Source organism: Aedes aegypti, chromosome 1, assembly GCF_002204515.2.
Source record: "Aedes aegypti strain LVP_AGWG chromosome 1, AaegL5.0 Primary Assembly, whole genome shotgun sequence".
Taxonomy (NCBI): domain Eukaryota; kingdom Metazoa; phylum Arthropoda; class Insecta; order Diptera; family Culicidae; genus Aedes; species Aedes aegypti.
This window is the reverse complement of record NC_035107.1, coordinates 24,789,063-24,816,378: the sequence shown is the minus strand read 5'-3', so window position 1 is coordinate 24,816,378 and position 27,316 is coordinate 24,789,063. Positions and strand designations below refer to the sequence as shown.

Genomic DNA, 27,316 nt, shown 5'->3' with positions numbered 1-27,316 from the left:
CTTCGAGTTGTTGGCTTTTAATGTTTGGTCGTTTGGTTTTCGTCTGTTTTGGACGTATATATTTTGCACAGGGTACAGGTGACGTGATGATAGTAGTAGGCGTTGATCCGGACCAGTGAGGAAGCGAAGGGTTTTGTCAATCGTGGCCAATATTTACGAATTTGGAGCTTCTAGATATCGACCAATCAGCTTGCTTTCTTCTATCGGTAAACTTTTCCAAAAAGTTATTTTGAACAGTATGAACATTAACGAACAGCTCGTTAATTATCAGAACTTCAAGTCTGAAAGATATTCTGTAAGAGCCACTGTTCTTCAATGCAGTTATAGTCATCGATGCAAATCAGGGATTCCCAGTTCGGCTGTCATATTATCTTCCATGGATTGAAGTCACGTTCGAGTTTCGATTAAAATTGTTTTATTTTTATGCGAATTTTGATTTTTCATTCAATTTGCCTTCTACTTAAATCTGATTTATGGTTTTTCATTTGCTTATCCAATACGTGTAGGTATACGTCGATTTCTCAATTGGTTAGACATAAGTTAATAATTTTATGCGTTCGTTTTGGAGATTATAGGTTTTAGCGTACGGTTCCATTACACAATAATACAAGTATACTGAGTAGTTCATTTGTCGAATAATTTAGAGGACTTTTGCGCCATTAACTAGTACGAAACACTCGCTCCCTCATCCGTCCACTCACTCACCCCTAACCCCCCTCCCCTAATACCCCCGATCCCACATTACAACTCCTCCAGACACCGCGAGTTGGTCAGCATAATCCTAGTCAGTCGCCAGACCTGTTTGGAGGCGTTTTCCAGCGCCCCCGGTGACTTCCCCTTGAACAGGTCCATATTGGGCAGGAAGTAGTGTGGACAGCGCCGGCACTGCAAACACGAGATCAGCTGCAGGAAGATGCCGTTGATCCGGTCGCCCATACAGTTCTCGTCCCACTCCATCTCGCGCGGGTGCTTCTCGCACTCGTACAGGAGCAGCGTCTTCATGATGTACGAGGAGACCGGGTTTCCCGGGAGATCCAGATGCCGATCGCGCAGGGTTTTCAGGATGCTGAGACATCGCCGCCGGCAGCCACCTAAGGGAGAATGGGAGATGAAGGAAAGGTTTTAGTTTTGCATATCTCCAGTTGATTTTGAGATTATCACTTATAGGGTGTCGTAAGCTATACGAACAACAATATTTGAAAACGATTTTCTTTCATTGAAAACAATACAAAATCAAAGTCCAAGTATATTTTTGATACTTTTATGTGTTAACAAAAAGTTAGTATTTATAGTAATTTCACAATGATTGTTTCGTACTGAAATAAGCTCATTAGAAACTTTTAAATTCGTTTTTTTCGAGCCAATCAAGAGATATTGTCTGTCCAAACCTTTAAGAGAATAATCTTTATTTTATATTGATATTCACGACGAGCTACATGTTTTTGGCTTTAAGATAGACTGGAAATACACAATGTCTATGGTTCAAATCTTGTGAGTTCAAAGGACATTTCCCCTCCGCCATTAAAACCACTTCACATATTTGCACAGACTAACAGACGTAACACTTAGCACAAATCGCGATCAAAATCAAAGTCGAGAGAACATGTACGCCCAATGCTGAAATCGGTGTGTTTGGCCGATGCGTCAACAGATAGCGGTAATGTGTAAAGGCCAAATGCAAATAAAAAAAAACAATGCGAGAGCTACGGGGCGTGGATGTACCACCTACTATATATAATAATCGACCGTAAAAAAGGTGGTTTGGAGTGTAACGTTTGTTTGTCTGTGATATTTGGCATGTTTTCACAATTAATTGAAATCACAAATATGTCAAAGTTACTGATTATAAATATAATAGGTCAAGATATTAAACAGTGTAAGAATGCTCAATTTGTTCAGCATGATTACAAATATGACATCTGTGCATACATACAGTATTGGACAAAACATTTGCAACTATATCGATTTTCCATACAAAATGACCAACTTTGGTAGGCTAGGGTAGGTGTACCAGTTATGGACACGATAATTTGATTATCTTCAAATTTTAAATCGTTCTGTGTGTTTAAGTAGTTTGATATCCAACATATCTTGATGTTAAAACCACAGACAAACAGACGTCACACTCTCACCATTGTCCATCGACCACCTTTTCAACGGTCGGTTCAAAAACATGGTAGGTGGCAGATTCACCACCCGCAGCGCTCGCATCGTTTTTGTTCGTGTTTGACGTTTGCACACTACCGCCATCTGTTGGCCTATCGGCCAAACACACCGATTTTAGCATTGGGCGTACATGTCCTCGTGACTATGATTTTGATCGACATTTGTTCTAAGTGTTACGTCTGTTAAAACATTCAAAATTATTCAAAATGTGAAAGTTTTCGAAAAACACATATGGCCAAATAGGGAACCACCATGGCTATAACTGGTACACATTCCCTATATCTCGGTTATTAATAGACCAATTTGAATGAAATTTTGACAGAACATCAGACATAACTTGAATTTTCACATATATTTTTGAGTGATTTTTCTAATTGCTAGTTCAAAAGCAGTAACGGTTTGACTAAAGTGAATTTTTTTGACGATTCTTTATAAATGACATAACTAAACATATTGAAGGAATAGCTCCATGGTATCTTCTGCAAAGTTTTAGATTTTAACACTTCAGTCGTCGCACTGTTGTATTTTGTACAACACCAGTTAAAAAAGCTCGCTTTTCGTTCATAACAGCAGCGGGGTGGTTCTGACGGTGGCAAATCGCGCGACGACTGGAAGGTTAACGAGATGAAAAAGTTTGCTGAAGACAGTTTTTGTGTAGGGCTATCAGATTTTGAGATAAACAGTTTTGAATTTTCCGTCGAAAATTACTTTTTAGTTAAACCGTTATTACTTATAAACTCGTGATTGGAAAAAAGTATTGAAAAATATATGTTAAAATTCAAGTTATATCTGATGTTCTGTGAAAATCTCATACGATTTGGTCCATAAATAACTGAGATCTAGCTTACCAAAATTGGTCATTTTGTATGGAAAATCGAAAAAGTTGCAATTTTTTTTCTTTATTAAAGAGATTTTTAGCCGGAGGCTAGCTAGTTCATCTCTACGAAAGTTGCAAATGTATTGTCCAATACTTGTAGATGCCATTGGCCCTAGGCCTCTGCACAAAAATGATTCGGTCTCTTTCACTCCTCTGCGAAATTAGTAAACAACAAGGCCAGTAAACGTAAAAAACCTATGCAAAGTCAAAACTGTGCAGAGCCCTAAACTTTATAATTATATCAAAGACGCTTTTATAGACAAACAGACGTAACACTCGCATTTTTTCATCGTAAAACAAAACAGCTTTCAATTCTTAGAATTGGTAGTTGGCTATCGGTTCACTCGCGGCTCTCGTATCGATTTTTGTTTTGACGTTTGCGCACTACCGCCATCTAGCAGCATTTTGCGATAATAAAATTAATTACCGTCATCTGGGGGCAAATTTGACCAGTTCAGAATCTAATTACAATTCCTCTTCATGATGCTAAACATTTCGTTCGCATCACGTACATTCAATGTTATTTTAGTTTTTTGGATTCCTACATCCAGGGGAATAGACTATCAAAATACATGTAAACCCCTTATGAATATTTGCTGCAAGAAAGCTATGAATTTTGATGATTTTGACGAAAATGCAGATGGGACTGACGTGCGATTCACGGCAGTATAATTCATATACATAAAAAAGACGATATGTTAGCGTTTATTAAATGCTGACAAACAATCTGTTGTACTATCATCATTTAATTAGGTTTTTAAGAGTTCGTCACTTATCCTTGATAAGTTAGTAAGTTGTTTGCTTTCGCCCGCAGTTGATCAGCAAAAGTTTTCTCGTCTCATATTGTATGGGGAAAGACATCATATTTAAAATTTCTCGTAAATGAAATCATTATTCGAAAAAATATTTGGTAGGCGTGATAGTAATCATCATTACGTAAAACCGGTACCAAATGTTGTTTTCGAAAATAGTTTCCAATTTGGAGAAATAATTCGTTAGATGCATTTCACCATACCAATATTTTTCGCGTTACCTTTTACCGATTTTTCGTGCATAGACACTAGCGCTAGTGCGTTACTATGTGGTGAGTAGCGACACAGGCCATGCATGTAACCCATTGTATACTGTTTCGTGACTAAAAATGGATGAACCAACGTGCGAAGTTCGATTTCTGATCAACTTCGCCGCGTCGCGAGTCACTTCACTATAGTGCGCATCTATGCCCTCCACCGTATGCATTATGCGCATTATGAGAGTCGAGTTACGACGCGGCGAAGTTGGTCAAAAATCGAACTTCGCACGTTGGTTAACCCATTTTCTAACGCGAAGCAGTGTAATAGAACGTTAAAAGCACACCTCTATGAAACGCCGTTTTTGCTCTATTTCAACAATTCGGTTTGTTCAAAATGTATTGATTTATGTTGAATTCCATGTTTAATGTTGTAATTCTTATAAAAAAATAATGAACATGTTTTTGCCAACTTTTCTATAAATTCTGTAGTTTAATGAATGCAGTCAAATCCACGTTCTCTATTAACGTTCTCCAATCCAGTTCCAACTGCGATGATGTCAAACAGTAGTTTTGTTGTTGATTTCCATGTATTTACATACCCATTATCAACGTTACCCCATACCCGAAAATCAACTTTCAATTACAGTCAACCTTCCTTAACACTATATTAAAAAAAAAAAAAACATCGAGTTAAGAAGGTGCAAAGTGCTAAGGCGATCGATGGAACCATCAAGATAGCTATGAAAAGCAACTTTTACTGTGGTTCTCTAACTCGATATAGAGATACGGAATATCGAGTAAGGGAGAGTTGACTGTAAATCTATAGATGCACACGGGAGACCGGGAAACTTTGCAGAAGCAAATCTTGAGTTTTAGTTAACCGATGAAGCTGAAAATTTAATGGGTTGTGTATATATATAATTATATGATATGAATTCACATCGATATATGGAGTGGTACTTGAGATTTGCTTCTTCAAATGGCCATCGATAACTAAGCTACCAGATTTTTTTTTGCAAATACAGTCGAAGCTCGTTATAACGACCACTTTAATAGCGACATTTTTCGGTCCCTTGAAAAAGATTTTAATGTTACCACTATTCTCTATAACGACATTTCTTTATTACGACGCTCCCTTGCCATGTCGTTATAACAAGCTTCGACTGTATAAAATAAAAATCTTTAAAACAAAATGCATACATATTCAGATTTTCTTCCAAAAAGCTATTAAAGTTACCCCGTTTTACGGTCCATAAGATCTACCTTGCGAATCACAGAACTTAAAGCATTCATGAAATTTTAAACGATACAATTTGATTTCACAAGATAGCATTATGGTCCAAGTATATCCGTTCTAATATATTCGACAGCACTTACACACAATTTTTGTTGCGCGAAAAATAATGTTTAAGTTTGTAGATCAGTTTTAGCTAGGGGTTTTTAAAAAATCTTTTAACTCTTCAACCAAAATATTTTTATAAAATTGAATAATAGTAATAATAATAATAATAATAATAATAATAATTTTGATTTCATTAATTGTTAAAGCCTGATTCGCTGCTGACAAGTAATTTCTTGGCCTATCTTGATGCATTGAAAATTCGTGCAAGAAATCGATCAAGGAAGCACTTTTTTCTGATCGCAGTACGCAGTTGAAAAGAGATGTCAGTTCAAACGGTACACAAATTATGTCATGCTAAATTTCAACTTTTTCGACCCCTCCCTCCCTTTGTCACACTTTTTGTATGAGTCCTCCGAAAATTTTGTAAGACTTGTCACGCTTGGCTCGACCACCTATCTCGATTCCCCCCTTGTAGAGTGACGTAATTTGTCTATGACCCCTTATGTGTAGTTGACTGTCATTACTGCCTCGAATTATTGATTGACGAGTTGATGGTTCTGAGTGAATTATGCTCTAATTAACGCACTAATCATAATTTATCATGTTCAGTTGGAAAATTAGAAATTGCAAATCATGCACAAATCTATAAGGCGGCGTCCATTTATTACGTAACGCTTAAAATGGAAATTGTTGACCCCCTCCCCCCTCCGTAACGCGTTTTGTATGACAAATTTTAAGTTTTTGTATGAGCCGTAAGGCTTGAGATGCATTTTTGAGCCAATCAAGCAGCGAGAACTGTCAATGCGCAAGCCAAACGAACATGCGTTATGTTTGTTTTGAACTTTTCTTGAGGAGTAATGTAATCCGCTCGGAATTATTTCGGTGAAAGTTGTTTTGCATAGAGCAAAAAATATGAAATATATTCCTCTCTGGAATTTTTGTTTATGTGATATTTAGTTGTTGACTTTTTCTGCCGTTAATTTGTTTGTAAATGTAACTCAAAGTGGTATAACGGCACAACATAAATTTTTAGCAATGAGAAAGTCATGCCCGTGTTACAATATTATTCTCGTCGCAGAACTGCTGGTTTGTTACCAAATCATTTCATTTTACTTCCGCTATTTCTCATATAAAGGATCACTAGGAAGAACTAGACTTTAACGATAGCATTGCAGAGAATGATTATGATGGAGATGCTTAGCACAAGGATAGCCTTACCATTGAATTTGCAGGGAAGTAACCTTGATTGAAATTCCGAACAGCACGAATCGTATTAACATGACTAATTTCGCAATAAATTAATCGAGAATAATTGTATTGTAACACGAACATTACTTCCTCATTGCTAAGAAGTGTATTTTGTTGCGTTATAGATCTTTGAGCTACATTTCCAAACAAATAAACAGCAGAAAAAATCAACAACTAAAAGTTGCATCGACAAAAATTAAAAAAAGGAAAATATTTTATAAATTTTGCTTCATGCAAAACAACTTTTACCGAAATAATTTCAAGCGGATTACATTACACCTCAAGAAAAGTTCCAAACAAACATAACGGCTCACGCTTTGACAGTTATCGCTGCTCGATTGGCTCACACTTTGACAGAAATGTCAGCTTCCGCGAATCTCTCTAATAAAGGATTACTACTCCCGAGGTATGAAATAAATTAAAACCTAAAAAACCGAGTGTTTGGAATTTGAGACAAACGGTATTTTCAATTTACTGTACACTGTCATGAAACGGCCTACTTTTTCGCACCAAATTATGTGTGTCCTTAGAATTCATAATGCATATGACGGATTTCACGCCAACTCGACAAAGGGATTGGCAGTACCCCTTCAGAATTCAATGAAACTTTCTGGGTGTGAAGACTATGTGAAACTAAGATACTTTACATACTTTGTTTTTTTAAAATCGATTTAGACTAACATTTGGAAAGGGTCAAAGTTTTTTTTACTTTTTTTTATAAACCCGTATAACTCGAAAACGGTAAGACCTACAAAAAAGTGTTGTATGGAGGACTGTCGTGAAATTTTTTGACGTTTTAGAGAAAAATATTGAAAAAAAAAACACATTTTCTACACTGAAAAAAAAAAAATATTCAAAACTTTAAAGTCGATTAAAAAAAAAAACCGCCATTTCAAATTTTGATCATTCTTAAGCAAAAAGTTTCGTAATTAAATTTACTAAAAGTCGTCCATATATTGCAAATTGGGCATATTTTAGGGAAAAACAGTTTTTCTAACTTCAATTTTTTATGTCCCAAACTGAAATTTATTTTTTTCAAAGATTTTGTTTTAAACCGTCAAATATGATTGTGTTTTCAAGTGATAAATGAGTTTGAATCAGGAAATAGATTGTATTTTTTTTATTGAGAATAGTTAAAAAACGGAATTATACAGAGATTATGTTTTTTAAATGCAGGCAATCAATTGACTTCGCCTCTGCCTATGAGAAAATCAACTCCGTCTAACAATCCGACGGATTTTTATGGTTTGAAAGGTATCACAACAGTATTGCAAACATTGAAAAGTGACAACCTTTTCCATACCCCATCAAATTCTCTTCTAGAAAAAGTTTTGTGAAAAAAACTTACTAAACGTACCTGCGTTAAACGCCAGATGAATAAGAAATAATGAATATGTTTGTATTGTTATCTACCTAAAAAATTGATAAGCTCATAACTCATGATTTTATTTGCAAATAACAGTCTGCTTTTCTACGAAACAAAAAAGACTTTTTAAAACAAGGTTAAATACTGGTAATTAGCGACTTTTCTGAAAATTATAACGCTGCTCAAGGATATCACTGAAATAATTCCCAAGCAACGATACACCAATTCTAGATTTACTATAAAAAAGATAATAAATTGGAAAATGTTAGTTTTATTATAATATCAGACCCATGACATAGTAGCAGTTCAGATATTTATTTCAAAATTGATAAATTTTGTTAAACAAATCAAAAGTTATTTTCAAGTCAGATGGAGCTGCAGCTCATTATAAAAATAAAAAAAATTGTCAGCTTATGTAATTTCAAGAAAATACATGGATTGGAAGCAGAGTGGCACTTTTTTGCCACATCCCACGGCAAAGGCCCCTGTGACGCTATTGGTGGCACTCTCAAGCGAATGGCAAAAAGAGCAAGTCTTGCAAAATACTATGGAAACACAATCGCAACTCCGCGAGAACTATTCGACTGGGCAGTGAAACAAACTGATACATGTATCACCAAATTAAATTTCTGTTATATATCTAATGAACAGTATGTTAAAATGTCAGAGGAATTGGTGGAATTGTTTGATAAGGTTAAAACTGTCCCTGGTACCCAAAAATATCATTGTTTAATGCCTATTAGTGATACACAAATTGCAGCCAAACGGTATACCAATTCAGAGGATGAACCAAAAATATTCAATTTATTCAGTAAAGCCCAAAAATAATGTAATTCATGTGCAGATACTACGTTTTAGGATATATAGCAATAATATAGTAGTTTACGGAACAAGTTGCAGAATCATGATTTTTACAGCACGAGTCTTCGGCAAGCCACGTAGGATAATTACGACGAGTGCTGTATGAATCGAGTTCTGCAACGAGTTGCCTACAATTTTTTTTGCAATTTCGTAGATGAGCACTTGAGGGCATCAGAAATTATATCGGAATGCATTTGACCATCATTTTACAATTTCTGAAAAAACTGTTGTGTAATGATTCATTACGCAACTCAAAACAGTTGCGTAATGAGAAAGCGTTGCGTAATGAATCATTACATCACTGGTTTTAGTTACGTAATGAGTATTCCTGTACTGTATACTTCAGTGCAGGAAAGTAGGCCGTTTCATGACAGATTGGCGTGATGAAAATCAGCTTGTTACGATGAGAAATTGCAAAAAAAAAAAAAAAAATAAATAAATAAGAAGAAACCACGACTTTTTCCATAAGCATAATATTTACCCTTTCCAGACACCTGTTAAGATTGGCTTTGACCAAATAAGAAATTGAATATTATTGTGATATCTTTCCAATCATAAAAAACCCATCGGATTGTTAGACGGAGTTTATTTTCTCATAAGCGGTTTGGTGCGAGATCAATTGAATTTAATTAAAAAAAAAAAAACTCTGTATAATTCCGTTTTATTTCTTTTAACTTCTCCCAATAAAACAAATATGATCTATTTTGTGATTAAAACTCATTTATCACTTGAAAATATGATCATACTAGACTATTTAAAGCGAAATAAAAATAAAATAAGAAATTCATTTTGGACTTAAAAAAAATCGATGTTAGAAAAACTTTTTTCTCTAAAATATGCCCAATTTGCAATGTATGGACGACTTTTAGTAAATTTAATTATGAATCTTTTTGCTTAAGGATGATCAAAATCTGGCCGTTTTTTTAAATCGACTTTAAAGTTTTGAATCATTTTTTTTTTTCAGTGTAGAAAATGTTTTTTATTTTTTCAATTTTTTTTCTAGAACGTCAGGAAATTTCACGACAGTCTTCCATACAACACTTTTTTGTAGGTCTTACCGTTTTTGAGTTATACGGGTTTATAAAAAAAGTAAAAAAAAACTTTGACCCTTTCCAAATGTTAGTCTAGATCGATTTTGAAAAAAACAAAATTTGCAAAGTATCTTAGTTTCACATACTTTTGACATCCAGAAAGTTTCATTGAATTCTGAAGGGGTGCTGCCAATCGCGTGTCGAGTTGGCGTGAAATCCGTCAAATACGAATGAGTACATTTCTAGGTGGTGATCTAAAGGTGGTCCAAAGACGTTTATTAATTTATTTATTTATTTATTTATTTTTAACTAATAATTTTGAAAGAGGGAAAAGCCCCTTTGAGTGATTTCAAGTAAAAATCTTCTCAAAAAGGCACAAAACCTCTTTATCTTTTCTAAAACATTATAAAATAAGAAATTTAAATCTAAAGGTTCATCCGGAATGCATCCATTACAGAACCGAAATTGCCAATACAAGGATCATCACGTAGAATGCCAGTTCCAAAGTGAGGGAAAACATTTCTGGGCCAAAATATCTCTAATTGAAATTGGAATTTCATAATTCAAGCTGATTATTTTATTGAAAAGTTTGTTTCTGGGTACAATAAAACGAGAACATTGAAATAAAATGTGATCAATATCTTCATAAAATGAACCGCATTCACAAAGATTGGTATCTTTTAAGTTCATACGATATAAATAACAATTACAAATATAATGATTGGATATTAATCTAGAAAAAATACATATGAAATTTCGTTCAACAGATAAATTTTTGAACCAGGGGATAGTATTAACCCTAGGACAAATAGAATAACAGTATCTTCCTTTATCACTTGTATCCCATGAAGTTTGCCAACTGTTTATGGAATCTCTTTTTAATGTAGAAAAATATTCGGAAGGACAAATGATACGTTTATATATTCTACCACGAATAGCACCAAATTTTGCTAAAGAATCAGCTTGTTCATTACCGTAAATGTTGCAATGAGCTGGAACCCAAACTAATTTTATGAAATAACCCTTGCTATGTAATTCATGTAATAAGCTTTTTAACATTAATATAGTATGATGTGATTTAAAATAAAGTTTGACAGAGTTTAAAGCTTGAAGGCAGCTTAAACTGTCAGTACATACAAAATATACATTAGGAATGCACGATTTAATCAAATTACACGCAAAATATAAAGCAGTCAATTCAGCTATGAAAACAGAGCAAGGGAATTCCAACTTTATGAAATGAGCCAAATGCATATTATACACGCCGAACCCTGCAGTATTGTTAATTAAAGAACCATCTGTAAAATAAATTTTCTCAGGGTCAACTCCAACAAATTTACGTTTAAATAAGTTATCAGCAAAATGAAAATGTAAATGATGAGGAATATGATTCAGTTCTGCATGTAATGATAAATCGATACATGGGCGAAATGCATGAACATTTATATTATGATTATAAAAACCATTGTTAGATGGGATGAAATTTTCAGTATTAAAATATGTGAAAGAATTTAAAAGTCTACAAGTAGGATTAATTTGATATAAAGAATTCAAATTATTGATTATTGGATGATTATTTGAAAAACATTGTACTAAAAATTTAGAATTTAGCTCATGAAATCTATTTTTAAGTGGAATTATACCTGCTAAAACTTCTACAGATTTTGAATGAGTAGAATTCAACAATTTTAAACAAATTTTCAAACTACGGAATTGTACCTTTTCAAGTTTTGAAAAATGTGTTTGAACAGCACTTGAAAAGGTAAAACAACCATATTCCATTACTGAAAGTATTGTTGTTTTATAAAGTGTTATCATATCATGAGGATGAGCTCCCCACCAAGTACCAGTAATCGTACGAAGAAAGTTAATTCTTTTAAAACAAATTATTTGGATATATTTAATGTGATTATTCCACTTCAATTTTGAATCAAACCATATGCCAAGGTATTTATAATCAAATACTTGTTCAATTTGATGGTTATTGAGATATAAATTGATGTCAATGGGAGAATGTTTTCGGGAAAATAAAATAAATTTGGTTTTTTCAACTGAAAAGGTAAATCCATTATTATGAGCCCATGTATGAATATTATCCAAAGAACATTGCATAAAATGACGAATAACTTCTCGATTCTTTCCACTAACAGAAATTACTTTATCATCAGCAAACTGGATAAAATAAGTTCCATTAGGAATTATAGAAGTTATGTCTCTTGTAAATAAATTGTATAAAAAAGGGCTTAAACAAGAACCCTGCGGTAGTCCAAAATAACTATAACGTATCATTTTTGAAGAACCATTATGATAAAAATGCATTATTTTGAATGAAAATAAATTACATATAAAATTGGAAATTGATGAAGGAATTTTACAATCATTCATTTTTTCAAAGAGTAAATCTATGAGAACTGAATCATATGTACCAGAAACATCAAGAAACGTAGAAACAACATCTTGTTTTCTATTGAATGATAGTTCAATTTGTGAAGCTAAAAGCGCAATACAATCACAAGATCCACGACCTTTTCTAAAACCATATTGAGATGAAGGAAAAATATTATTTTTTTCAGCCCAAAATTCAAGACGATTTAATATCATTCTCTCCATTAATTTACGAAGACATGATAATAAGCTAATTGGTCTTCTACTATTGACTAATGATGGATCTTTACCAGGTTTAATGATACTAACTACTTTAATGAACCGCCATTCAGTAGGAAATATGTTCTGTAAAATAAATTCATTATATACAGAAAGTAAATATGATTTCCCTTCTAAAGGTAAATTTTTCAAAATAATAAATTTTATGTTGTCAATACCAGGAGCAGTATTTTTGGTACTAGACAAAGCTAAATCCATTTCTTCAATCGAAAATTTAGCACAAAGTTCAGGAAAATAATAGTATGATGTTGTATTTTTAAAAGGAATATAACGAGGTACAAAATCAAGACAAATTTTAGAAGCAAATTGACTAATCCAATCTTCCGAATATTCTGAAATGATTGGAGAAGAGGCATCAAAATTTCTCGAATTTCGTGCTACAATCCATAATGTTGATAATGAAGTCTGAGAGTCAAGATTTTCGATGAAAGTTCTCCAATAATTTCTTTTCTTATATTTGATAGTTCTAGTGAATTGTGCCTCAGCTTTACAATATAAGAAATAATGATCTCTAGATCCAGAACGACGAAAATTTTTGAAAGCATTAGATTTATGTTTTAGAGCTATACTACAATCATTGTCCCACCAAAGAGTTGGATTATGTTTTTTATGCGGACTGTAATTATTTGTTTTTAGTTGAGATTTACATAAACAGTCGATTAATAACTTTGAAAAAAAAAAAATCATAATTATTGATTGGAGAAAGTGAATTATCATAATTAATTAAGGCAAAAGAAATTAAATCAGAAAATTTGGACCAGTCAACATTTTTTGTCAAATCAGGAATAATGGATTCATTAGAAAATTTCTTACGGATGGGATTTTGAATTTCAATTATTATTGGTAAATGATCACTTCCGTTAGGATCATCAATAGTATTCCAAACAGTTTTAATTGATAAATTATTTGAACATAGAGATAAATCAATACACGAATGACAAGCAGGTGGTATAGCAATCCTAGTAAAAGATCCATCATTAAGTATATTTAGATTTAATTCATCAATTAAATCCATTACTGAGAAACCTCTACCATCAGTTTTATCACTACCCCATGCTAAATTATGTGCATTTAAATCTCCAAGTATGTAAAAAGGAGGTGGGATATTTTCTAAAACTGATTTAATATCATTTACTGAAAATTTCACATTGAGAGGAATGTATATACAAACAATAGAAAATTGTAAATCATTATATTTTACTAAAACAGCAACACATTCAATTTGTGGATTGGAAGTTATATTCAAAGATTTGAACTCAATATTATTACGAACTCCAATTAAAACACCTCCATATGAAATATTTCTATCCTTCAGAATAATATTAAACGATGGAATACGAAATGATTTCGAATCTTCTAACCATGTTTCATTGAGACAAAAAATGTCAAAATTATGATTAGTAATCAATGCTTTCAGTCTGTCAGTTTTTGGAATGATACTACGACAGTTCCACTGTAAAATTTTCAAATTAATAAAATTAAATTTAGCCATTACAAGGCAAAAAAGGAACTGATGAGGGGTCCAAATGAGTTTAACTTTTCAAGAATAGAAGCTAAAAATGGTAAAAACTTTTTAATTATTTTTTCCAAAAGTCACTCAAACCTAAAAACTTTAATATATCTTCCAAAATGCTCAAAATAGAATTTTCGGATTTATTACTAGAATTAGTGTTATTTGTATCATCATTCTTATTTTTAGTGTATTCATTATCTTTCTTGAAACCAGGTATATTTTGAGAAGATTTAGTTTTACTTAAAGGGGGAATATTAATATCGAAAGACGTTGATGGCTGAGGATCATGATTTTGATATGACTTGTGAATCCTTTTTCTTTTACTGGGAGGTTTATAAATGAAGTTGTTTTCCTCATGATTTAGATCATTATCATCAATACTAGATAAAGGTACAAAAATATTAGGAGAACTAAAATTTTCAGAAGATTTAGTTACATCTGAATATGATAATTTACTTTTATTTTTAATAGATTGATTAAATTTTTGTTGATGAGCAATATGAACAGAACATTCTTTTAATGAATTATGTTTTCCCCTGCAATAAAAACAAACATCAGAAATTTTTTCACAATCTGAGGATGAATGATTTTCATTACATTTTGAGCATTTAGGTTTGTTAGAGCAAAAGTTAGCTGTATGTCCAAAAAGAAGGCATCGATTACAATGCATTATTTTTGGAAAATGAAGTCTCACATGAAATTTAACATTATCAATTATAACATAATCTGGTAAAATTGACCCTTCAAATGTAATTTTAATACAATTAGAATGGGTATAAAAAGAATCCTTGTCAGTAAAAGTTAATTTGGATAAACGATTACATTCAAGAATTTTAACTGACGAAATTGATTTATTTTTAAAAGATCCTAAACCATGATTCAAAATATCTTCACAGTTTAGGTCTTCATCATAAATTACGCCGCTTATTTCACATGAATCTGAAGGGGCATAAACTCTATATAAATTAAAAAATAATTTAGATTCCAATAAAGAGTTGGCATCTTCACGGGATCCAAATATAACCCTAAGTTTGTCAAGAGAAATTTTTTTAATTTCCTTGACAGACTTATAAGTTTTATAAATTTCTGAAGAAATTAATAAAACATTAATTGGTTTATCCTTTTTACGGAAATAAACAACAAAAGGACCAAGAAATGTTGAAGGATATGTTTTAATTCGAAACGATTTATCTGATGAACTTGATTCCTTGAGAACCGAATTTTCTGCAGATTTGTCTCCATCCCCGTCAGTCTCCATAATAGGAAAACGACGGGGTGAAAATAAAGAACTAAGTCCAAAGACGTTGTAGGTTTATATAGTAATATGGGGAAATTTTAAAAAATGTTCTAAATAGGTTAGTACTGGAGTGCTGGTTCAGAATTATCACCCCATAGTGTAAAGCTATTCTTCAAACCATAATAAAGACATTTGCTGAAGAGAGCAGTTCAATCCGACGGATAGAAAAAGAAATGTTCATGAGTTTGTTTGCTAATATTTAGCTTTATATGGGATTCCAGGCCTACAAACATCTACAAAAATCACAAACAAAATTAGCTCAGAAAGGATTTGTTACTCCAGCAACATCCTTCATTAAGGTTTGAAGAATTAGTTTTCACTATGGGATGAAAAGCTTGTATTTACACTACAGTGCTAACGTAATTGGAACATTTCTCAAAATTTCTCCATAGTAATTTCCATGTAAACCTACATTGTCTTTGGGCCATCTTCAAATCGCCAGCTAGAAAGCTGAAAATTTCACAGAACACTATTTTCATGGTAAGGATAGCAAGAAAGATATGGGAGGTTGGATTTTCAAACATTTTTAAGTTTTGAATCACCCTACTCTAGGCGTTTAACGTAACATGGAAATGTCTGACTTGAATTACGCCCATTTTATAAAACAGCTTTTAAGTAAGAGATTTGGGACCGAATTAAAGCACTGCTATAGCTAAGCTATTGAAAATTTGTAACGAACTTTTGAAAACTCCACCAAACAGTGATTGTTGTAAGCGCTTGAAAAATTCAATCAATAGCTCCGACATGGAGTGCGTCTCTACTTTTGCAATCCTTTTTGTCAACTATGGTTGACACAAATTTTGTTAGTTCTTTTAGTAAGAACCAACTGTGCCATCAAAGTTACCAGCTTTGTCTTATGTTAAGTTACAGTCTGTGCAGCTGAATGGCTGAAGACGGTGTCCGTGTTCTTTTTTATAACAGTGTTCCTCGTTTCCGGTATCACTGTTATTGCTTAAAACACTATTGGTACTCTATTGCTGATGGGCTTGAGCTGGGAGGGAGAAACCTATACGAAATTTATGTACATCAAGGTGAGCCAAGCTTCTGTTGTCACGAACTGTCACTGTGAGCCCGGATCTTATTTTAACATGATAAAAGCGTGTAATAGATCAAAACATATTTTTGCATTTCATCAAAGGTGACAAAATTCGATTGAGAATGTATCCATGCTTATTCAAAAGTAATGTCAGGATAGCATCTTTTATTCTGTTTGAATATAAAGTACTCAAATACGCATCATTTTATTCTTTCCAATAAAAACGAAAATGAAATATCTATAGAGACGAATTCCCCTTCTGGGTAAGGTCTCTCTAAAGAAAATGCCTAGAAAACTTTGGCCCTTTTTCCATGTTTGTCCTAAAAGGTCGAAGGTACACAACAAAAGAAAACTAACGCTTTTCATCAAGTCTGTCTTGATTGTTGTTAGCAAACTGGAGTCTTCTTGCAGGTATTGATGTACAAGATAAATCATCATTTTGGTGTTTATATAATGTGCACGAGATATTATTTTTGGCGTTTTATTATTTACGCAGGGCTATGCTATTTTCTTGCAATTTCCCCCTGTGTTTATTACAGATTTCTTGATGGACAAAAAATATAAGAATTCACCCTGAGTTTCAGCTACAGATTTCTTTAAAAAACTATTCCGAGATTCTTTCAGAGATCCATTCATAAATTCATAAATGAAGGAAGGGAATCTCTCAAAAGTCTAACGCTATATCTTACAGTAGGAAACTCCTGGGTTGCTCCATGAATCTTGGAGGATTTTTCATAGATTCTTTAAGTAATTGCTCTAGGGAATCTTCCAGAAGATGTTTTGAAAAAAAAAAAAATACATATAGTTTCCTGCAGTGATCACTCCTGCATCCCTAGGAAAAATAAAAATTGACCGGGAATTTTCTTGAGTTATTTTTTTATATGATTCTCAAATCAGTTATTGTAATCTCTCGCCAAAACAAAATTGCAATCATAGTCAAGTTCCTGAACTCCTTGAAAACACATTTGAATATTATGAATTAAATTTGGAATCCAGAGACGACTTGAAAAAATTTCATCCTCTTTCGAGGAGAAACTTTTTATTTCTATGTTTAAATTTATCGATTGCTTGGTTTTGAGAGGTGCTAAACAATTGAAAAGCACACAGTTGTGTACAGAAATTGTAAAGCAACCGTATAGATCGAAAATTTAGTAACTTTAGGAAATAAATGATAAATCCGATTTTGCGGAGGAATAACTGGAAGAATTTCCGGATAAATAAATTATGGAATTTACTGGAAAATATATGAAATGAACTGTCGAAAGAAAGAAAGTTCATATTCTTGGTGTTTTTCCTAAAAAAGACTGACACAATAATTAACTTGAAGCTGTTTATTGCATTAATGCATTTCGGGTTTTTAACTTTACAATTAATATAATTTTACGAAATTCACCTGGTATTATTGTTTTGTTAACAAACTTACATTAATTCGCCATAGCAGTTTAAATTTTTTCAGGTGAATTGAATTCAATTGGTGTTATTAAGCTAGCTGACTGCATATGTATATAAAGCAATGTTTTAACATTGGATACCTATTTAATGTAGGGACGTTCCGATACTTCCGATATATCGGAGTATCGATATTTTGCTTTCGATATTCGATATTTTGGTATCGATATTTCATATTCAATATATCGGTGGTATCGATATTTTCTTCCGATATATCGTACATTAATATAAGGAAAACGATTGTAGGGTTTTCTCCATTCATAATTCTCTTTATGTATTTCAAAAAGTAGTTACCGTAATCTGGGGGCAAAATGATCACTATTTCACAACTTTTTGTAATATTTTGCTTTGGAATTCAAAAATGGTCAAATTTATTGATATCTATCAGTTTATGGAATCGATTTTTTATGAAATAAAATTTAACATTTCAAAAAATTAGTCTTAATATCAAAAATTGTAAATGACACATAGGGGCGAAATTAATCACTATATAATAAAGCATATTTTAGAATGTAAAATTTACCTATCTATTAAATTTGGGTCTCCTGATTCTGAAAATGATGTCAAAATTCTAACAACTCGTGTATATCATCATATTATTGCTAAATTAAACTTTGTAAATTTGCACAATACGCCTAAATGTATGCAATTTCCCTTGAAATAAGTACGTTATTCAACAATAAACGCTTTTATGAGAAAAAAAAATCCTTGTAATGCTGTAAGATTTCAACAATGAATTCAGCAGTTAACACTGAGGCTTACAGAACATTTTCAACACTCAAAGTTTACATGCAGGCTTAGCACCATCGTATTGTTTAATACCGACCTTTCGAACAGTATTGATAACACCTTCAAAAACTGTGAATATTTCTATACAAAACTGACGTTAACAAATATGAAATAGTTTAAAATCATCATTAGACACCTATAAACTACAAAACATGGAATGTCTGTAGTGGCAACGATCTATTAGGCATCCTTGAAAGGAAATGCTATTTTGTACCGACCTGATCAAAATCTCCCCAGTGATCAATTTGTCCCCTGATTACGGTACCATTCGAATTGTACTACAGTCGCCTCTCCACATCTCGATATCGAAGGGACCATCGAGATAGGGAGAAATCGAGACAAAGAACAAATTTTCGATGAATACTAGATTGAAAAACACTCTCCGTTATCAAGAAGTAATTCACAAACAGACGTCATTTTGTGCTCCTAATTTGTTTTGAATCCCAAAACTTTGGTCTAGTAACCTTCGATATTGGTTATATCGACACAAGGAGAGCAAATTGAGAACAAACAATCAACAGAAACACATCGAGATATGGGAGATATCGAGATAAGGAGGATATCGAGATATGGAGAGTGAAAATGTATGCAGACTGAAGGGACTTATGAAATCATCGACACAGGGAGAGATATCGAGATGTAGAACATCGAGATGTGGAGAGTCGACTGTATAATGTATCTCAAAAGAAGATGTTCATATCATATCGTCAAATCGTCCATATCGGTCAAAATACCAATAATATTGAGTATTCAAAGATTTTTTTTCCGAATCTAAGAAAACTAAACGGCAGGTGTCTAAGCGATTCAGGAATTTTGCTTCATTCAGATATATCATATCGGAATATCATAATAATATATATCGACATTTTGATTCAATATATCGGTGGTATCGATACTTTGATTCGATAATCGTATTGAATCAAATATCGATACTTTGCAATATCGGAACGTCCCTAATTTAATGTAATTCTGTATTTATGTATTATTCAAGAAAAGGTGCTTCAAAATGATCCTCTGTAGAGCTTTCCTCCTAATATTACACCAGCATACAACATGACTGACCAGTAAATTTATTTGGAGTAAAAAAGTTTGCTTTTAAGACAAAGTTTCGATTTTCTGTTAATATGTGGATAAAGACTTTTTACATGTTTGCTACATAGGGCTTGAATGCCCTCAATGTGAATTCTGAAAGTTGAATTTTTACCAATCATAAGCTCTAGATACATAAGAAGATCGTAGCAGGCTGTGCGCGCGGGCGGCTGCGTTTTGAATCAGCAGTCACGTTTTGTTTCGTTTCCGAGTTTTTTTCTCATTAATTTTATGTTACCTGAGTGATTCCAAGCAACAGCACCAAAATTTGGTAAATTTTTCAATTCATTTTTTTCTATTGAGCTGAAACTTTGCACAGTTTTCCAGTTCCATCTAAATCGTCATTTTCCGATATCAAATCTCGAAAACTTATTCATACAGACTCAAGTCAAAAAAGTATACAAACTTACTTTATCGATCCTACGTGTTAAGCAGGCGGAATTCTACACGTACCGCTCTCTACCAACTCAACTTTTCACTTTTAGAACGTTTAATTTCCGGATTTACAAAACGACGAAAGTAACATTTTCAACTTTCGCAACCTAACCACTACTTTCGCCGCCCCGCTGTATGGAGAGACAAAGTGACTTAACCACGAATCAAAACAAAAGACTACTTGAGCCGATTTTACACTGGTAGAAAAACGTCGAAAGTAACTGAATGAAACGGCTTATCATTTTCTTATAATTATTTTTGTGGGAAATAATAGAAACTACCTAGTTTTTTAACGTGAGCTGAGTGTATGCAAAATTTGAGCGAAGTACACGGCAAAAAAATGTAAAAAGGTGATTCATTTTAAAACAGTTTTAGAAGATAGATTGTGATTTTTCCTAATTAATTTTCTCAAAACCGTATAAAAGTTACTTACGTCGATTTGAAAAAGTAATCGAGAAATCTTCAAGTTGAGTCACGACTAACTTTTCAAAAGGGTGTATGTGAAAATGGTTCAAATATATTCAAAAAGCTGCACAGCAAAAACGGTTCGTTCGATTGTTACACAACTAAAGAAACAAAGTTAGACAACTAAATAAAGATTCCAAAAAAAATACACACAGTAAAATTTTTTTTTTTGCATTAAAAAACATAATTTTTGACACAAAAACTCAAATATCTCAAAACCCTATCGGAATACCAACGTATTTTTTTGAAAGAAAACGGTCCATTATATTAGTTATCTACCATAAAAATTTGGTGATGGTAAACCAATAAACAAAAAAGTTATGACATTTCAAACATGTCACAATTTTCACATTTAGTAGAAAAAAATTTTTTTTTTCGGTGTAAATTATTACGGGAACCGCAGTTTGTTGCTGATTTTATTGTTAAGGGCCTTGCGTGAATTAAACAAGTCGTTTTCATGTATTCATTAGTATTATGTTTATTATATGTATAAATATTATGTATATGTATAAATATTATATGTATATGTATATATGTACAAATTAAAATGAATTAACAGATTACACGAAAATATTTTTTTTTTACCGGGATATTTTTTATTAGAGTATGATTGATGAGTTTCTAAATGTTATATATAAACTTTAAAAGTTTTGGATTTGGGTATGCGTTATGAGATCATGAAAACATTTTATTAATACTTATTTATTTATTTATTGTTATTCATTTTTTTTTACAATATCACTTTTATTCCGGAGTCACTTTTATTCCAGCTATCCCTTCGTTGAAGCGTTCGATGTTGACCTTCTGGATTCACTCATCTTCTTATTGATTTGTTGAAACAGATGTCGCTGATGGTACCGTGGCAAGACTATCTGCACTTGGTACTTCTGATAACTCCTCAGTTGTTGTCGGTGCATCTAGTAATTCCTCAGTTGTTGTTGTTTTCGAACTTCCTGCAACCTGATCCACCGATGATGTACAGATTGCCCGTTTGTCAACGTTTAATCGGCAGGACGTACAAATGCGTAAATTTGTATTCAATGTAGACATTGGAGCATAACCAGCCGCTTTCAGTTTATATATGGTGCTTTCGGTGAGATTTCGTAGCTCTTTCGAACACTTTTTTTCTGCAAACGACCTGCAACAGTTGAGAAAGCGACTACTCATGTTGCTCGTTAGATTTTAATAAACAAAATCACTTTTAAGTTTTTACTGACTAGTTTGGTGTCGTTTGCTTGACTGAAGAAAAATTTTACAATTAAATCTTTTATAACCATAGTGGTAGTATATTTTTAGCTTTTTCGTGAGTATGTTCATGGTATGTACCTATCATGTTTTTGATGTTGTTGAAGTTACTCGCTTTCTCCCAAATATGATTAACAAAGTCTATTCTCTACCAAGGCGGGTCTATACCCAGGTGTAATCAGATTTTAACTTTGTGGAGAAAACCAGCGCCGAGAAAACCGACCTGCTTTACGTTTACTAGATCACCTGGGTATAGACCCGCCTTGTTCTCTACGAGGTAAACTTTTTGCAGGTAAACTAGTCGTATACCTGAATAGAAAATTTTTTTTGTAGCTTTTGTCTTCAATATTAGATTTCTTATAGGTTTCTTTTATCAAAAGGTTTCAACACTATTGAGAGAATTTTTCTTCAGTTACGTACAATAAAAAATATGACACTATCAAGACTTTAGATCACAACACTGGATCGCGTCTAACTTTCTAATAGATGCTATAATAGTTATGAATAATTAAATAAAATATCATGAAAACAACTTGTTAACCTCATGTGGTAAAAAATTCAACAACAAACTGCGGTCCTAAAAAAAATTAACAATGAAAAAAAAAAAATTTCACTAAGTGTCAAATTTGTGAAATATTTGAAATGTCATAACTTTTTTGTTTATTGGCTTACCATCACCAAATTTTTATGGTAGATAGCTAATATAATGGACCGTTTTCCCTCAAAAAATTACGTTGGTATTCCGATAGGGTTTTGAGATATTTGAGTTTTTGTGACAAAAATGATGTTTTTTAATGCAAAAAAAATTTTTTTCACTGTGTGTATTTTTTTTGGAATCTTTATTTAGTTGTCTAACTTTGTTTCTTTAGTTGTCTAACAATCGAACGAACCGTTTTTGCTGTGCAGCTTTTTGAATATTTTTGAACCATTTTCACATACACCCTTTTGAAAAGTTAGTCGTGACTCAACTTGAAGATTTGATATCGGAAAATGACGATTTAGATGGAACTGAAAAACTGTGCAAAGTTTCAGATATTTTTGAAATGGTCGATCAGAATCGACTTGCATGCCTCCGTGGAATCCCTCACCTAGCGAATATTGTGACCAGAATAATTGCCTTGTGAAGTGATAATAGTGGATGTGGGTGATTTTATTGGGCTTTTATGTGTTGAGCGTTTCAATGTGCAGCTCATTGAGAGACGAACAATGGATTGCAGAGGTTTTCCGAATTCGGTGAGTTTGTTCCGGTTTTCAACCAATATTTTCCACATGCTTCCCAGAACGTCTACCGAACGTATTCTATGGCCTTACCAGGTCCGTCCCACTCGGACTCAGATTGGGTACCACTTCTAGTACTGCATTCGGTCCCTCGGTAGTGCAAAAGGTACCCAAGTTTGACAGATCGCAGTACACTTTGCACGGCATTCTAGATTACCTTATGAGCCATAAAATTTTGGGCAACTGCAAGGGACATGGAGGTCTTTAGCCTTACCCTTCCCTTATTGACACTCTACAATATCCCGTAACACCTATGAGAGGTCGTAGAGTTCTCTGCATCTTTCTTAAGTAGGTTTTTAATTAACCACTCCTTCCCTTTCGCTAGCATTCGCAAGGACGTGGCCAGGACAGCTCTCAACTGTTAGAGGATGTGTCAATCTTGTATAAGAGTCAGAAATTAGTCCCAAATATCTGACTTTGGTAACGGGCGGGAAGGAGGCACCCCTCATACAATGGCCTAGGACCAGGTCCGTCACACTCGGGCTCAGATTGTGTACCACTTCTAGTACTGCATTTGGTCCCTCGGTAGTACAAAAGGTACCCAAGTTTGACAGATCGCAGTACACTTTTCACGGCATTCTAGATTACCTTATGAGCCATAAAATTTTGGGCAACTGCAAGGGACATCGGGGTCTTTAATTTGTCTTTGCTAGGACTGTACCACCTACGAATTTGTGCGATTTGCTTAATGCTAATACTAAGCATAAGCCCTAGTTACATTACTTCATCTGACACATTTTTTAGAACCCCTCGCATCGTGACAACATGTCTATTTGAAGGTTTTTATTTTATGTGACAACATATAAAATTGGGTTTTGAAAGCGTTTGAACAAATCTTCCAGCTTTGTAAGTATTAAGGAAAAAATTCCAAACTTTTTTGCGATGTACTACAGATGACACGCAGGATTCATTATTTGGCGGAGAGGCCTGTGTCATCTGCAAACAAAGATTTATAACATCCCTTAGCTAACCCTGTTAGTCAGATGGAAAAATATTTTACATTATTGGTTCCGGAAAGCTGCCTCAAGGATCACGAGCTGTTACATAAAATCTTTTAGTTCTGATAATTAACATTTGACAGATAACTTTGAATTATTTTAACAATGTGTGTAGGAGAATCAAAGTTTTTATTTTTTTAATCAAACCTTCAATCAAAGACGAAATAAAGACCTCCATGTTCCTTGCAGTTGTTCAAAATTTTGTGGCACTTAAGGGGGCCGGATCTGTCATTGATTTCGGAATTTTTAAAAGCAGTTTTTTCGTTCAATGTTAAGAAAATTTACAGGAAAATATGTTTACTGTATTCTACTCTCTAACCGAAACACAGTGAACACATTTTCATCGAATAATTTTCAGTCTTGAGCAGAAAAACTGTTTTTGTTGTTTCGATGATGACGATGATTATGATGACGGAGCGTTGAACGTTAAGGTAATATAGCAAAATCTAGAATGCCATGAAATGTATACCGCGATCCAAATGCAGTACTAGAAGTGGTACCCAATCTGAACCCGAGTGGGACGCACCTGCTTCAACTAAACAACGAAAGCAACCAAAAGATCGAGTAATTCATGCACTTAACAACAACTAGAAAGTTCAGAACATGTTCGATTCGAACATTATTCTATTTAAGCAACTTTAATGAACTTTATGTGAACTGTCAATTACTTTAAAAGTGAGCTACTATCAAAAACACGTTCTTTTATCTGAAATTTTGGTTGCTTGGGAATGTTAACTACCTTCCTTGTTAATAACCCCATTATTTTTTCCCTCGTAAGGTATTCTGACGCGGCAAGTTTGCCAGCACAACTTAGCTACCGTCGTTGGGGTGAGAACGGGCCAAAATTCAACGAATTATTTATTGATAAACTATCGCAGTTTAACTCCAATAAATTTCAAATTTTATGTGTAGTTCTTTGATGGTACATTAACAACTGTCTAAAAAAAATAAATCAAAAACATTTATTTATCACGACACTACAAGTGAATAAAAAACGACCCAATCTTACCCCATTAATGAGATTCGTGAAGCTGTCAAAGTGCTTTACATTGTTGTTCAATGCACGGAAATTACAAATAGAATTATTTGATGTTTCAGCGATGCTGTATTTAAAAAGGACAAATACATCTTGATGAGGAAAGATTACACACGGCACCGTAAAACGTTAAAAACTTAGACTTGTTATTTCGTTCACTAAGGTTTTTGTTCATTTTCGATGTTATAGACATGAAATCGAAAAAAATATTTTTTTTGTGGAAAACTCAAATGGATTCCAAAAATTACGAGAGCAGTGTATTGGAAAGATTTTCAACCTTCTACTTATATAACAATAGAGGTTATCGTACATGCGTTATACTTTGCACAGGAGAACTTAAATGTTGTGAATTTTCTCTAGTTTCAACATACAAGTTTCTTGATATATTAAACAGAATCTACTATTTCTAAAAGTGTGTATTGCGATTAATGATGTATAACATATGAACTATTATTTTAGTTATATCACCGTTTTTGGCTTAAATATTTAATAAACAATAATTTTCCATTTTGACCCAATCTCACCCACTAGACCCGTTGTCACCCCCATCGATGGTATTCGGACAAATTTGCTAAGCTTTGGCTAATTTAATAGTAATCTGAACTATTTATTAAAATTCGGTAGAAATATACAGAATTTCATGACCAAAGTCATCGAAATTGTCTATAAGTGTGCCGTCGGCAAATTTACATCTTGGAGGTATTGCTAAAAATTGAATATATGATAAACTTGAATATTATACTACTATATCCGTCTCATATCAACTAATCTAAACCTCAGTATTCACCTTGTAACAGCTTATTCTCGGCCTCGGTAAAACTGAGCACCCACGCATCTCCCTCCATCGCCGAGTTCTTCCCCTGCAGCGCTATGCACTCCTTCGAGAGCATATCGAAACCTTCGGTCTTCACCTCCGACACGATGTTCGGATGCGGCCACGGTATCTGCGGCAGCGGCCAATGGGACGCCGACCGTGGCCACAGTCCGGCACATTTGAACGCCGGCGTGATTTGTACTATAATCCGTTCCCGTATCCGCAGTTTGACCTCGGTGGTGTCGGCAATCATCTTGACCGAATCCCGGTATGCACATTTATCACAAGCCTGAGCCACCAGAGTCTGGAAGCGGGAACGTATCTTCCGGGCTGAGAGGTAACCGGAAGCCGTGATGAACTCCACCCATAGGGACATGGAACGTTTTCGGCCGTCGCTTAGCTTGAGGACTGCACATCCCGGGAGAGTGCCGTCGTCTACGAAGTTCAGGACGCCCATCTGGTTGAGGTAGATTATGATTTCGAACTCCGTCGGCGAAACGACTTCCAGTCCGTCAAACCGTCCGTTGTAGTCGTTCAGCGAAGAAATGAAGCGAGGTTCCTGAACTTCGACCTCTTTGAGAACGTCTTGCACGACTCGACAGACCTCCTGGATTGTTTTGTGTATTTGAGCCTTCCGGGCTTGGACCCGATCGGCGCAATATTTGTTCATCTGATAGATGAGCTTCGATTGCACGGCAATCATCTCCGGAGGAACCAACATTTTAACGCACTTGAATTCGCAACGCTTCACTTCTTGATGGCGGTTTCAGTGATTGATCCCTTCACTCACTAGATCACACTTTGCTTCGCCGTAGGCTTGATTGTTCTCACACTAATTAGGCTTCCATAGCTTCTTCTTAATCAGTTACCGCGAGGAACTTCACCCAATAATGACTCGGGCCGGTCAGGAGGAGTTAACGAACACCGAACACGTGCTTCGTCTTGCTGGGTTTCACTTATTCACACATCGATTGCACTTGCTGCTCTCTCTTCTCACTCACGCCCTCGACCCTTCTATCACAGATATCTTTCCAACGGGCCAGCAAGGAAAACTACATGTACCCGACTCGGCTATTCCGGACAAGATTAATTAAGGTGCCGGCGCGCGGCTCGACGCTCTTCCTTGGTCCGGATTGCTGCTACCACCAAGCACTATACCCTGGAATAACACACACGGTGGGACACCGAACCCAACTGATCGATGCAACGCCTCGTACGCCACTGAAACGGGCCGTCCGGACGACGGGTGAAAAATGTTCCTACACTAAACGCAATCCACCGCCGGCACCGCGTTCGCGTACCGTT

At 34.1% G+C, this 27,316-nt stretch overlaps 1 protein-coding gene across 1 annotated transcript; it reads right to left on the bottom strand.

Moving 5' to 3' along the window:
- Positions 1–398: 398 nt before the first annotated feature.
- On the bottom strand, positions 399–27,316 carry LOC5570126 (protein mab-21). The gene is made up of 2 exons (XM_001653056.2): positions 25,985–27,316; positions 399–1,091 (listed from the first exon to the last, which is right to left on the bottom strand). The coding sequence occupies exons 1-2, from the start codon at positions 26,730–26,732 to the stop codon at positions 742–744; spliced, it is 1,098 nt and encodes a 365-aa protein (XP_001653106.2). The 5' UTR covers positions 26,733–27,316; the 3' UTR covers positions 399–741.

Bases quoted from the DNA above. Each gene is read 5' to 3' on its own strand.
- LOC5570126 (XM_001653056.2), bottom strand. From the start codon at position 26,732: ATGTTGGTTCCTCCGGAGATGATTGCCGTGCAATCGAAGCTCATCTAT. The intron at 1,092-25,984 runs GTGAATACTGAG...ATTCTCCCTTAG, and splicing joins CGAGAATAAGCTGTTACAAG to GTGGCTGCCGGCGGCGATGT.